Here is a 14,863-nt window from a genome sequence, read left to right as displayed (position 1 = left end):
TTTTAGGCTGGCAAAGGTTTTAGGGCATAACCAAATAAAAACCTTGATAACTAGAGCTATAATAAGTTATATGACACTTAAATGGAATAAGATCAACAGTATAAAATTAGTGAAGACAAATGTTTGCAGTTATGGAGTTGTGTTCTTGGAAATTATTTTTTAGAGTAGAAGTATGGAATTTAACATATCAAAACCAAAGGAAGTTTTACTTCCTATCCCGGTATATGAGCTTTTGAGTTTTTGATTGCAATTGGATAGACTTGACCTTGGTGAAGCTGTAGTTTGGTAGAAATTGATATCTATAGTTTTTGGTAAAATTCTTGAAAGTGAAGCAGTAAATCTATAATATCTCACTTATACAGTTTTTTTCATAATTATTAAATCTAGCTCAGGAGTTGACCCGGTCAAGGACCACGTCTTTGGTTTCATGGTTCAACTTGGATCAACTCGGATCAATCTGGAAAAATTAAAAAAATAAAGTTTTAATATCTTATATGAAAAATTAAAAAACATCCATGTAAATATAGGTTATACATATTATAAATGATGAAGTTTAAAAGAATATTTAAAAATATTTGTTATCCCACATTAAAAAGATATTATGTTAAATTTTCAAGTTTAAGTATTTAAACTAAAAAAAACAATTATCCCACATTAAAAAAAATAATTTTTTTTTTTGGAACATATAGTATATATACCAATCGGTTTTAAATTCCACATTGAAAAAACATAGTTTTTTTCTTGTGAATATAGCGAATATATACTAATAAGTTTCAAATCTCACATTAAAAAAATAGTATGTTATACTTTTAAGTTAAAGTATTTAAACCAAAATTTTTTTTATCCCATATTAAAAAAGCATAACTTTTTTTCTTGAAAATATAGAGTATATATACTAATAAATTTTAAATTTCATATTTAAAAAAAAAAAAACACCAGATCTTGTTTGAGTCACCCGGGTCATAAGTTAACCAATAATTCATTACTATTGATTATTGTACCTTCATATTTGAAAAGTCTACTTATATCTCAGAACAATAACTCAATACAAGATCAAGGGAATGGAAAAAAAAAAGATAAGGAAAATTTGGAAAAAAAATATTTTGACCCTTTACAATGAGTATTTGCATTAGATTTGATATGTTTTTAATACATTATAAGTCTTCCTGTCTCTAGTTCAAACAATAAAACCACAAAATATAAAAAATACATTTCAATCTAGAACTACAAAAATACAATATAAGAAAAATATATATTTTTTTATGATTAAAAAGTCTATTAGTGCTCCTCAAGGTTATTGGGCTTTATGATAAAATGGCTAGTAAGTATGGTTTTGATCCATCAATAAAATCATATAAGACTTATCTAATAAATACACACTTAATTTTAGCATTCAAGACCAAATAGAATTCATTCATTAGTTTAAAAAAATATATAATAGTTAGTATTTCAAAGTAACAACAATAAAAATGTTATGGTAGTTTATTGGCCGGTTGGTAAAGAGAGGTAGGATTTTGTTCTTGATTACTAAAAGATGAAAGAGAAATCATATAAGGAACTTATAAATGTTATTAAAAAAAGCTATGATATCACATAAGATCAAGGAAATTGAAAAAAAGAAAAAGAATAATTCAATAGAAAATCCTTTGTCTTTTTGCAATGAGTTTTTAAAATAGAATAGTATATTTCTGTAAATATCTTTAGACAACAACCTAAAACTTTATAATGTATTAATTTGACACTAAAAGCTTATATAATATTTAGTAATTTTGGATGAATAAATATGTCATTTTAAAAAAAATTACAACAAAAATACATAAAATTCTATAGCTAAGAAAATTATTGTTAGAAATCGAATGGGAGTAATTTCACTTATAATTTCACTAGCTTTATAACTATTAATTAATTTAGAAAATTTTAATTTATTGAAATGTATATTCAACTATCAATTTGAAAACATAATGTCTAGAAGTCTACCACTATTAGGTTTAAATTTTATAAACGAACGATCTTATTATTTGGCCTCTTGCCATAAAAAACTACCATGTTACTATTTCCGGTCCATGATCGGTATACTTTAAATTTTTATTTATTATTTCCAACTAAACATTACAAAAAAAAAAAAAAGGTTTATATATATTTCGTCCTTATATTTTATCAATATTTTTTTATTGGAACATCCTATTCTTTTTCACATCAATTAAGTCCTTTTACGCTTTATTTCTTCAATAACAGTACTTTTATTGCAGTTGCAACGTGTGAGTTCGTACATCTACATGATATCTTTCTATTAGAGTACCAAGTAGAATGCTTAAGAAACCACAATCCAATAGCTCTTTCATTTTTACATTTTTTATTCGAGGTGAGAATTAATTAATGATTAAAATAAAGTAAATTAACCAAGAAAAAAAATCTAAAAAAACCTAATTAATTAAAGTAGATTATTTTTTCACTTGTTTATTTTTTATTTTCATATTTCTTTAATCCTTTCGTAAATGGAAGAGTTACTTCAACAGAAATGTATCATATGAGCTCATGCATACTTCAACTGAAATGTATCATATGAGCTCATGCATACTTCAACTGAAATGTATCATATGAGCTCATGCATACTTCAACTGAAATGTATCATATGAGCTCATGCATACTTCAACTGAAATGTATCATATGAGCTCATGCATGATGTTATGAAAAAGGGACTCTTATTGAACAAAACATAAAGGTAGAGGGATTCAACAATTGAACGCAGATGTTTCGAGCTCCTCCTGTTGGGTTTTCTGTTTTTTTTTTCTCATTTGCTGCAGTGGTACTGATGCAAGCGAAGGGCTTGTTGATCCTAACACAATATTGTATGACTGTCCTCCTTCCAAGCGTAGTAATTTGAGCCTCATTTTGGTTGGTGTCATTAAACTGCATGCTCATCGGTGAGCTAGTCTCTTTGTGATCTCCTGAACGTTTGATGGAAACATGATCATGAAAAGTGTGGGTGAACGCCCTCTTCATTCAACCTAGTCTCTAATTCTATATTAACTCGATACTATCCAAGCTCAAGACTTCTTTTTTATATGATTTTTCATTCTTTAATAACTTTTCAATTTAATATCAAATTAAAATAATATAAAAAAAAGCTAATCAAAGAGATAATAAAATAAAAAATAAAGAAAGAAACATTTGACTATCCAAGTTAGTACATTATCCAAGTTAGTACATTATAATGATCTTCATGAGCCAAATCATAAATTTAACTGTTAAACTAGAAGTTATTAAATATAGTAATATTTTAATATTAAAATGACATTATCCAAGTTAGTACATTATAATGATGTTCATGAGCCAAATCATAAATTTAACTATTAAACTAGAAGTTATTAAATATATTAATATTTTAATATTAAAATAAAAAAAATATGTTGTCCTCTACTGTTTTTTAAAAGTCAACCCACATTTTTATATAACTATTGTCATGCCTAGCGACAAGTGACGTACAAAACCAATATTTAGCTTTCGAAGCTAAATACGTGAGTTTTTTAAAACTCACGTACGTTCGAAGAGTTTCTGTTAGATAAAAGTTAGAAAGAAAGAGAAAAGGGAAAAAGGAAAAGAAAGGAAAGGAAGATTCAATTATTTTTGTTTTCGTTTTAAGGTAGTGCATATCTGAAATATTTTGATTCAGAAATACTTAGGAAAAGAAGATCAAGTGTTTGAGGACTGACAATGGAGGAGAATATACCAGTGATGAATTTGATAACTTCTATCAACATGAATGTATTAAAAGGCAGTTCATAACAGCATACACTCCATGGCAAAATGGAGTAGCAGAGCAGTGTGCATCCCCATGAAAGAAAGAAGAAAATTCTTTAACAGTCTAGAATCCATTAATAAAAATAAAATTATTAAGATTATAGGAGAAGCAAAATAAATAATAATAATAATAATAGGAGTACTCTCATAAAAGGACAGAAACGCGAGTTCAATAAATAAATTCTAACTTCCAAAGTTAGATTCAAGTATCCAAAGAGCACAATGAAGCCAAATCTAGCTTTAAGCCTCATGAAATTCCACCCGAAACACCTTTGAGCCTTGATCACCTTGAACCATCCAACTTTATATAGCACTCACGTACGTTCATTGAAGAACAGCAAAGCACATAGTACCTTCTTTTTTTTTCTTTATTTATATATATATAAACTTATTAACTAGCCAAGATACAAGCAAGTGTACATCCACGCTACCTTCCTTGTATATATATATTGTAACATAGGAGAGCTACAGTGGCATCATACTACAGCAGTCCATGTGGAAAATACTCAGAATCATGCTTCTTTTGAAGTTGTACTAGAGCATGAAGAGCAAAAACAAATAGAGTTTGAAACTCTTAATGTTCGGCGGTCGACTCGTGAAAGAAGACCACCGGCTTGGCACTCAGAATATGTTACTGAAATTAACATTGCATAATGTCTTCTAACAGAGGATGGAGAGCCATCAACTTTCCATGAGGCTATCAAAAGCACAGATGTGTCTATATGGATAACAGCAATGCTAGAGGATATTGAAGCTTTGCACAAGAATAATACTTAGGATCTTGTTCCATTACCACAAAGAAGAAAAGTATGATGGGACACTCAATATCCATTAAATAAGGCTCGATTTCATCCCTCATTTCCTTGGCAATCTTGGACAATCTCCTCGTTTTCTTATTCATCATCACGTATACGCTGCATTCATGTACAATAAACCTCTTAATAATGTAATCTCAGACAAGACACGATGCTTTTTGGAGAAAAAACGAAATGACTTGTTGCTGGTAATTAATTTACAGGATAATGATATAAAAAGAACCTGGTTGCGCTAGCCAGAGTTTCACCAGTCCTGCTGTCACGAAATATCCAGTCACGACCCAGACCATTCTTTCCCGACGCATACATCCAAGTGTCTACTTCAACAACATCAGTCCTTCGATTGTTATTGACAGAAGAGCATCACAATATATCATTACTTCGAAACCTCAAGCTTTGTGCGATTGTTAATGTTAAAGCATCATGCATTTAAATCCAAACAGAATCCCAAAAACTCTTGAAGATAAGAAAACAGATGTGTGTGTGTGTGTGTGTGTATTGCATTACCACGTAGGATAGCGATCCACTACTATATGCAGAGTTGAAACTACCCATATAAGGTTATTTCTACTCATCTCTCGTGTTGAACCAAAACCATCCACCATTAGCCCTGTAATTCTACATTGGTTAAGTGCAGTATCCTGCACAAATATATAAATGCGGGGAGACAATTAATATGAGTTGTCAAATTAAGGTTTATAAATTAATTATCAAGGATGACATATATATATATATATATATAACAGGGCAGAGGCCAAATTTACGAAACCAAAAAAAACACAGGAGGCGAATACAGACCCTCTCCCGTTGCCAAAAAAACATGCAAATCAAGACAATTTACCCAAAGAGCAATCAGACGAACAATAAAACGCGTCTGAAGGCACTGGCAAACTACTTGGCTTTGGAACAATCAACCTAAGATAAAACCTCACACATGCTAGGGAAATGGAAGGAATGCTAGTGCTAGGTGTTTGGAAATGAAATAGAAACAAAATTAACCTGTAAGTGATTCAGCAAGGCACCGAAGGACATTTTTCTGTCACCGCCTATTTCAAAAGATCTAACCGAAATGTTTTGCCTGTAAACAAGGCCATCTTGAAGCAACCTTCCACCAGTTATCAAATCAAGCTTCTTTGATTCCCAATCGTCAGTGAGTTTCTGATATTTCCCGTTGACTGCAGGAGTGCTGTCCGCAACAAAAGAATTCATGTTTGAAGCACGCAATTGTTTGACCAGCTTTCTCTCTGGTATATTGCAAAGAATCCAGCGTTTCATTCAAGAACAAAACACATAGATGTTCAGTATCACTTTGTTCGCGAAGAGGTGGAAGATGGAAGTGTGGATTTTCAAAAGATTTACACAAAGGAAAACCCAGCAGATGTTTTGACAAAACCGGTGAACACTAATAAGTATCTATGGTGCAAATCCTCTTACGGCCTAGAAAAAACGTAAACAACTCAGTGAAAACATCATCCTGAAAGGAGGTAGAGGAAGAAGTAGATGACCTTTGTGACTGAAATTCCGAAATACCTACATATGTTATATGACTGGCTTTTGATACGAATACAGACAAACGTAAATTAATAGGTGGGTGGATCACTATCAGCCAAACATCAGAGCAGAATGTTAGGCACCAATTTGTCAACAATGTTAGGCATAAATTTGGTGCCACCTACCTTACTCTTATCTTTTGCATGGATGTTTGCATATAAATAGGCAATGCATCCAAGCATTATAAACACACCAAAAGAAACTGACTCATTAGACCTCCTTATGAAATTTGTACGAAAGAAAGAGAAACAAAGTTGCAGTAATATTAAGAAATTTGTGAAAAGCTTGAAAATTTACGACAAATATATACGAGACTTTTCACCAGCTGGTTTTGAACTTGCGGTAGAAATGCATCAGCAACCAAGAATAGTAGTACGTTCGTGCTTGATACTTGTGTTTTGATCGCGAATTTTTCCTCTTCTAAAGTTATTTCTTCCTCTGAACTATTTGATCAAGCTTCGGAAACATTTTAGTGCATGGTATTCTTGTGTGTCGTTTCTTATTTTATCTTATCTCTTATTTTTTATCTTGTCCGGTTTGCATGTCACTATCCTAACAATTTGTGTTGTGTGCGTGTGCTTATATATAAATTGTCCCAGATGAAGAATTTGCAATTTGTGTCTGCCATGTATTCCGTATTTAGCTGTCACAGGTTTTATTTCATTTTCTTAACAGTCTTTGGAGCTCCTTCTTAACTAAATTTATAGTCGTGACTTTCATAGGTTAAGTAAATAACAATTAGAGTTGGAAGCCACGCATCCAGCACGTATAAATTATACACAAAGACGAACTCTAAATTACAAACCAAACGGTAAAGAAATCTAGGGAAAATTTTCTTGTATTTTTTATTCAATTTAAATAATAATCCTTTTTCTTCGTAAAACAAACTTGACATCACTAGTGTGTGTATATCCTAAAATCCTCTTTAAAAAATTATTCATATTTAAAACTTATTTAATTTATATAATATATCAAGCATTAGAATTTCTAAATAGTAAAATACTAATTAAATTAAAAGTTCTAAACTATGTAAAAAATAAATACTTAAAATTCAAAATTATCTAGAAAAATAATGAAAACATGAAAGAGTAATTTCAGGCTTCATACAAGATGTTATTTATAAATTTCTTTTTAGACTTGACCTTATAAATTCAATTCAATTCATAAACTCCTGGAACAATTATTCTATATAACAGTAAATCCAATTCCTTGTTAGAATCAAGTAATATGAAAGAAAATATTTATTGATCAATAAATTTCCTTCCAGTCAATTTTCCAAAGGACGAATTTAAACTTAGTAAAACGGGGGGTGGGGTTTTTTTAAACACTTTTCAAACTTTGAAGGGACCAGAGCCACCCCCGAGCTCCTCAATTCATCCCTCAACGTGCCGTTTTTATACAGAGACTGATTGATTGCTTTTACGAAATAATGTTAACCTGCCACTGACATGGAAAAAAATATGGGATTTGGGTCATATACCGACTAAATTGAATAAGTTAATTTAATTAGATGAAAAAAATAATAATTCACAGTAGATCATTTCAAGTGATTAGGATATCATGAGAAAAAAATTTTCAAAAGGGAATAAATGATGTATTTTAATATACAGCCCATTAAATACAAAAAAATAAACAGTATAGAAAAAATATAAAAAAATTAATTTTGATTAACCTGAATTAATATGACAAACTTATAATCTCAGTAATTAGGGTTTAGCCAACTAGGAATATTCCACCAAGCCTAGGATTATATTTCAAAATAGAAAGAATGATGTATCTCAAATCACATCCCATTCAATATGAGAGTGTGAAACAAGGTAAAAAAAGAACATAAAAATAAGTGATTCTAGTTAACTCGAGTCAGTATGATAGATCTGTAACCATGGTAATCTGGGTCAAACTAACCAAGAATATATTGCTAAAAACATGTCTAAATCATGAAATTAGAATAACCTAATAAAAAAAGAATTATAAAGATTTTAAAAAAAAATTGTGTTAACTTTTCAAATCCATGACCCATTTCATTAGACCCACAGGCCCCTATTTAGAAAAATCATAAATCTAATTTTCAATCAATTAAATATTAAAGGATGAAATAAAAAATAATTTTAATTATACAAAATGATTTAAAAAATAGCAATTAAAATAATAAGGATCAAAATTCAAATACCAAATAGATTTTATATTTGATTGAAGGGTGAAATTAAAAAAACAATCAATTTTGCAAAAGGAAAAAAAAAAGAATGAGAAACCAAATTAACATAAAAAAAAAACTTATGATTAAAGGGTGAGTGATGAAATTGAAAAGAATAATAACTTTTTAAAAAGGGTTAAGAAAAAAAATAGATATCAAAACAATGTGGATCAAATTAAAAAATATAATATCATCAATTTGGATTGAATAATGAAATTAAAAACAAATAAAATATCTACAAAAGAATCAAGAAAAAAATTAAAAATCAAAACAATAATGATCAAATTGAAAAATTTAATATCTGTAAATTGAAATTGAATGAGAAAATTAAAAACAAATAAAATTTTTATAAAAAGACCAAAAATTAAAATTAAAATAAGAAGCACTAAAGTTGAAATACAAACAACAAAAAGAGTCAAGTAATAATTTTTGGAGGAGAGAAAAAAGAAAAGGGAGAAAGAGAGGTTCACCAGCAATAAACCAAATAAGCTAACACATGTTCTTTTATAGGAAAAGGAACATGGCAGTGCTTTCAATGACATGGTTGAAGGGCATTTTGGATGCTAGAAAATGCCGCACACACTGTCCAAAGTGCGTGCACACCTCTCACGAACCTATAATATTTTTATTTAAATACCAAATTTTTCCTTAACTAAATTAATAATAATGAAAAAAAAAACATTGTGAAAAGATGAAAAATCCCCTTGACTCCAGTATCAAAATCTTTTGCTTTAAAGGTATTTTAATCGTTTTACTATGCTTTTTAATTGTTTATTATTTTCTTATATTTAATCAAATACCAAATAGCCCCTCATCTAATATTATAATGATGAAAAAAACATTATGAAAATAACAAAAATGCTTATTGTGGCTAGTTTTAATTATTATTATTTTTGCTTCCAAATGTATTTTAATCATTTCATTGTGCAATTAAAATGAAAAAATATACTTATTTATCCTTGATGGATTTAAAAATGACTAATAGGTTTTAAAAATGACTAATAGGTTTTGTGAAAATATTTCAATGACTGAAGTTAAGTTTTTTTTGGGTGGAGGAGCAAAATCATCATTATTCTATTCAAGTAAACAATTGTTTTTTTGGCATGGAGTTACAATGTTTTTTCAAAGGGTTTTAGCTTCTTTTAATAACTAGATAAGTGATCATCACTTTGCTATAAACCGGGTCAATTTTTTGTTAATATAAAAAAAACACCTAAATAATTATATTTTTTTAAAAGAGCAAGAAAAAATGTAGACCTTGATCATTGATTTCAATGGACTTAATAAGTTTTATTAATTTAATAATATAATTATTTAAAAAATCCAACAAAAAAAATGACATGACTAATAAAAAATTGAATACTTGTCAATATTATAAAAAGATACTTTCTAAATATTTTTAAAATATCTAAGCAATCTTATTCAATAAGAAAGCAAAAAATTAAATGAGAGCATGATAACATCATTAAGAGGAAAGTAAAAAAAAAAAGAAATGAAGCTCAATTACTAAAAAATCAAATATAGGATGAATTAGAAAAAAAATTAAAAAAAAACTCAACTTAAGTTAGCTTGCCAAATTTATCACACGGTTGTGAGACCAAGATAACTTCATACAAAATAAATTTAATAAAATAATAGGAGATTATCTCTCAAGCAAACAAAATAATGAAAGGTGAAACTAAAAAAGCAATAATTAAAACAACATAAAAAAAACCTGAATTAACTCGGGTAACTCTACCAACCCACGACTTAGGACATGAGATTGGGATAAGTCCATAGAAAAAAAACATAAAAAATCAAGAAGCTCAAAACTCAATAACCTAATGTCGAAAGATGAAATTGAAAAAAAAATAAACTTAAAAAAATAACCTAAAAAAATCAAAGTTAAATCAAGCTAATCTTCAAAACTCGTGATCTAGGTTATGAAACCAAGATTACATCATAGAAGGCAAACACAAAAATATTAAGAAGCAAAATTTTCAATCATCCAAACAATACGGGATGACAATGAAAAAAAATCAATCAAGAAATGAATTTTTTTAAAAACAATATATAAAAATTAAAAGAATAAGGATCAAATTTGGTATAAAAATCAAACAAAATAAAATAATAAGGGATGAAATTAAAAAACAATCAAATAAAAAAATAAGAATCAAATTGGATATAAAAATTAAATGAAATCAAATGTTCAAGGAAAAAGTAAAAAAAAATGTACTTCAAAAATCATTAAAAACAAAATAAATAATAATCAAAAGAATAATAATCAAAATTGATACAAACTAACATAACACATTTAATTTTTGGAATGTCAAGCACAAAAACAAGGTGAGAAGAGAGAAAATAGGGAGCAGAAGAAAAATAGTTTGCCAAAACAACCTCATTAATTGTGTTGTTCTTAACACCACAATTGAAGTCAATGTTTAGCCTCCAAAATAAAACCTTACACGCTCCTTAAAGGGTATGAGCATATCCCTTATGGTGGAGTGTGCGTTGAATGCACCAGCTATTTTTTATTTGTAAATAATAATTTATACTTAGTAAAATGCTAAATCTTCTTTTAATCAGCTTAATTATAACTAAAAGACCAACATGAAAATAAGAAAAAGCCCCTAGATGCATGTTCAAAAACTCTTGTTTTAAACATAATTTATTTATTTTATTATGCTTTAAAAAGCAAAAATCTAAAGATCTCCTAAATACTAATTTTAAAACTCTCTTTGAAGGTTATTCATATTTTTTTAATTTGAATTTATTTGAAAAAATATCAATTAGTGCATTATTTATAAAAAAAAAAGAATATTTGAAAAAATATCAATTAGTGCATTATTTATAAAAAAAAGAATCAGGTCAAACGTTGCTGAAGTTTTTTTTAATGATATTGGGTGTATTTAGTTTTTCAAGAGATAGGTATGATCCATTTATGATTTGTTTTAAATTTTATATAGATTAAATTTGTTTTTTTAATATTGACTTTTTATAAGATTTTTTATATGTGTAGCCTTGTATTTCTTTTTTGTTTTTATTCAATAAATCTTATATATATATATATATGTTAAGATTTTTTATATGTGTAGCCTTGTATTTCTTTTTTGTTTTTATTCAATAAATCTTATATATATATATATATGTTTGTTTCTATTATAAATTTTATGTGTTTTTCTATTACAAATTTATTTTGATAAAGAAATTCATTAGAAACAACAAGTTTAATTACTTGTGTTGTGATGTTTAATATTTTGATCTTCATTTGTTGCTTATTTTCTTACAGCATCTCTATATTAGGTTGGTGTTTTATTTCGCAATCGTATATTTTTTTTGTCATGTAGTTAAATAAAAAATAATTTTAGAAAAAAAATTATAATCCTACTAGAGTTCATAACTCGATTCATAGTTTTAGCATGCTAGCCCGAGTTACCCAATTCATAGGTTTGACGAGTTTACCTACTAACCGGATATGCTTTTATAGTTTTTGGTACATTAATTGTTTATAATAGTTTTTTTCTTAATTTTATCCTTTAATATTGAATTGATTGAGAAATAAACTACATGATTTATTTATTTATTTATTTTTGCTTTCTTTAGGGTTATTACTATCTCAAATAAGTTCTTATTTTTATCTTAGCATTCAATTTTGTGACCATATATTTTTATCATATAATTAAAAAAATATTTAATAAAAAACAAATTATTAAACTCATTGGAGTCAATAACAGTGTTTGCTTAGGGACTAAAATTGATCTAATATGTCATTGTCTTAATAATTTTTTTATGAAAAAAACTATTGATTAATACTTAAAAGTGTATTTTTATCAAATTTTTATATTATCATTTTGCACTTGAAGTATCAATAACTCCTGAACTACAACATGCTTTATACTAACATACTTAATAATATAAAATACATTTAATTTGTGATAAATATTCATTTTAAATGCAGGCCTATCATATAAATAAAAAGATTGATTGATGAGTTTAAGAACTAAAATTAAAAGAACAAAGAGATTGCCAAAATTAAATAAGAGATGCTGGTGTAGTCCAAACCGGAACACTGTTAGGTAATTAGATCATATCTAGAGCTGTAGATCTTGAATTTAGGTCTACTTTATATGGATGAAAATGTAAGGCATATGCTTACAACTTTTATAGCAGGCCAAGATTTAAAAAGGTCATTTTCAAGTTCAAATTATAGCAACAACAAAGAAGTTTCAATCTATCTTGCAGCACAAACACACTTCATTATATGGCTATATCTAGAGTTCTAAAAGTCCAAATGATCTTAGTTTTTTTTTTATGAGTGAAAAGTTGAGACAATTTTCTAGAACTTTCATGTTTCCAAATGGTTTCAATTCTAACGTTATTAATGATATTTTGGGCAGACAAGAGAAGATAAGAATTGTCACCAAGTCAAGAGTTAGTCACCCACTCATCAATTAGTTATCATATCAATAATGTATTAGCATTAATCGAATAAGATGACTAATGTAATCATGTTAACAATCTATAATCTGATTGGAACCTCCTTTGTGTGTGGTTTTCAATTGAATAATAAGAGTTTATACTATACTTATTTAACATATCATTAGTGAATTCTCTAACCTTGATATTGGTTGTTATCATTGTTTAATCCTTACATTAATTTTTTATCTCAAATCTCTCATCATCATCATCATCATCATCATCATAGATTTGTTGTTGTTGTGTTATTATTATTTATAATTTATATAATTAATCTTTTTGTGGTTCGACTCCGGTTTTACCGGGTTATTTATTACTTCGACACTCTTATACTTGGAAAAAAACATCAATTTCTTGATCGTGTTAGCTATCATCTTGAAGTTTTGTTAAATTTTAATCCATGTTTTTACCAATTATTAAGATTGTATTTTGATCTATGAAATCAATCAATTTAATTTGATCCAATTCTTATATAACTTAGTTTAAAACTCAAATTATGTTGTAAAATTTTAAAATTAACCGGTTAAGTAAAGTTTAATAATACAGTTAAAAAAATTCATCATATTCTTAATACTTTTTATATTTTAAAAATATTTGTCTAGCCGGCGTACAAACACATGCCGATGAACCAGTGCGGCCATAAAATGAGAGAAGCATATGTATTGATTGATGTAGTTAGGCCAGTATATATCAATAATTATATAGCATCAGCCGGCAGGATGGTCTCTAATGACTCTAATTAACCATAGAATTAGTTAAAAAGTAGTAATGGAAGGACGTAGTCTATAGACTATATTAATTAAACTATTATGGAGCTTGTAATTGGGCTCCGTTGCTACTAGCTGCCAAGAAAACACGATACCTCCTCACTACCTGCAACCACGGTCTGCAAAAGTCAAGCTTCTGAAAGTCTACCAAATTTATAAATTCCAAATTATTAGTTGTCCCATTTTATTTGATTATTTTATAAATACCTTTAAATCTACAACTCAAGAATGCACAGAAGTTTAGATCACTCGGGGTGGAAAATGAATTTGCTTCTAAACTCAACACACTAATTAATAGATTTGCTAGCATTTTCTTCAAATTTGTGCTTTTGGCAATTGAGTCTAGGATGGAGGAGGGAGTAGACAAAATGTGGTAGTAATATATTAAAAGGGAAATACAGAAAGAATAGAAAGAATATTTAAGTTAAGAAAAAAATTAAAAATGAATAAAATTAAATAGTGAAATTAATATTGTTCATGTACTAAAAGCAATCATGTCAACATGTGGCAGAAATATTTTAAAAAGGAATAGACAAAGAATATTGAGAAGAAAATTCAAAAGAATGAATGAAATTAAACAGTGAAATCAATATTGTTCATGCACTAAAAAAAATCATGCATCATTTTTTTTATTTCTCTAATTCTCTTAAGACCCTAATTTAACTATCTTTTTGAATAATAATTAATGGCATTTTGGGGCATAAAAGGAGGTTTTGTGATATTTTGTAAGACTTTAAGGAGTTTCTGTTAAATCTTTAAACTTTTAGCTGGTTTTTGTAATTTTATAATGTCTCAAAGGGTCTAATTAATCCAATCATCAATCTTTTAACTAAATTTAACTATATTCAAGAATTCATAATTGGTTATGGACCCCTATCCATATTTTTTAACTAAATTTAATTATATTCAAGATTATGAATTCTTGAATATAATTAAATTTAGTTAAAAAAATATGAATAGGATCCATAACTTGAATTCTTGAATATAGTTAAATTTGATTAAAAGATTGATGATTGGATTTTTAGTGGATTTTAAATTTTTAATAATGTGATATATAAGCAAATAGTCCTAAATCTAAAAGTAAGGAAATCAATGTGCATGTCTCCATTAAAAGTAAGGAATTCGAAATCAAAGCGTGAATTATATGTGGTGCTATTATTTTTGTATTGCAATCCATGTAACTCTTTCACATTGTTATCCCTTATTAACGTGTTATATATCAGATGTTAGATTTGTGATTAGTATAGGCATCAATTCTCAATTAAAATCATCAGGGTCTT

General features: G+C 27.8%; 1 protein-coding gene across 1 annotated transcript; it reads right to left on the bottom strand.

Moving 5' to 3' along the window:
• Window positions 1-4,594: 4,594 nt before the first annotated feature.
• Window positions 4,595-5,825, bottom strand: LOC105109653 (palmitoyl-acyl carrier protein thioesterase, chloroplastic-like; the record flags this gene model as incomplete). Its single annotated transcript, XM_011004424.1, has 4 exons — window positions 5,616-5,825; window positions 5,124-5,257; window positions 4,840-4,953; window positions 4,595-4,715 (listed from the first exon to the last, which is right to left on the bottom strand). Coding segments are annotated over exons 1-4 (579 nt in total), but the record flags the coding sequence as incomplete, so codon positions are not given.
• Between the last annotated feature and the right edge of the window lie 9,038 nt (window positions 5,826-14,863).

This window comes from Populus euphratica, unplaced genomic scaffold (assembly GCF_000495115.2).
Source record: "Populus euphratica unplaced genomic scaffold, PopEup_1.0 scaffold224.1, whole genome shotgun sequence".
NCBI classification, from domain to species: domain Eukaryota; kingdom Viridiplantae; phylum Streptophyta; class Magnoliopsida; order Malpighiales; family Salicaceae; genus Populus; species Populus euphratica.
Note: the sequence above shows the minus strand (reverse complement) of the source record. Positions and strands in the feature narration are given on the sequence as shown.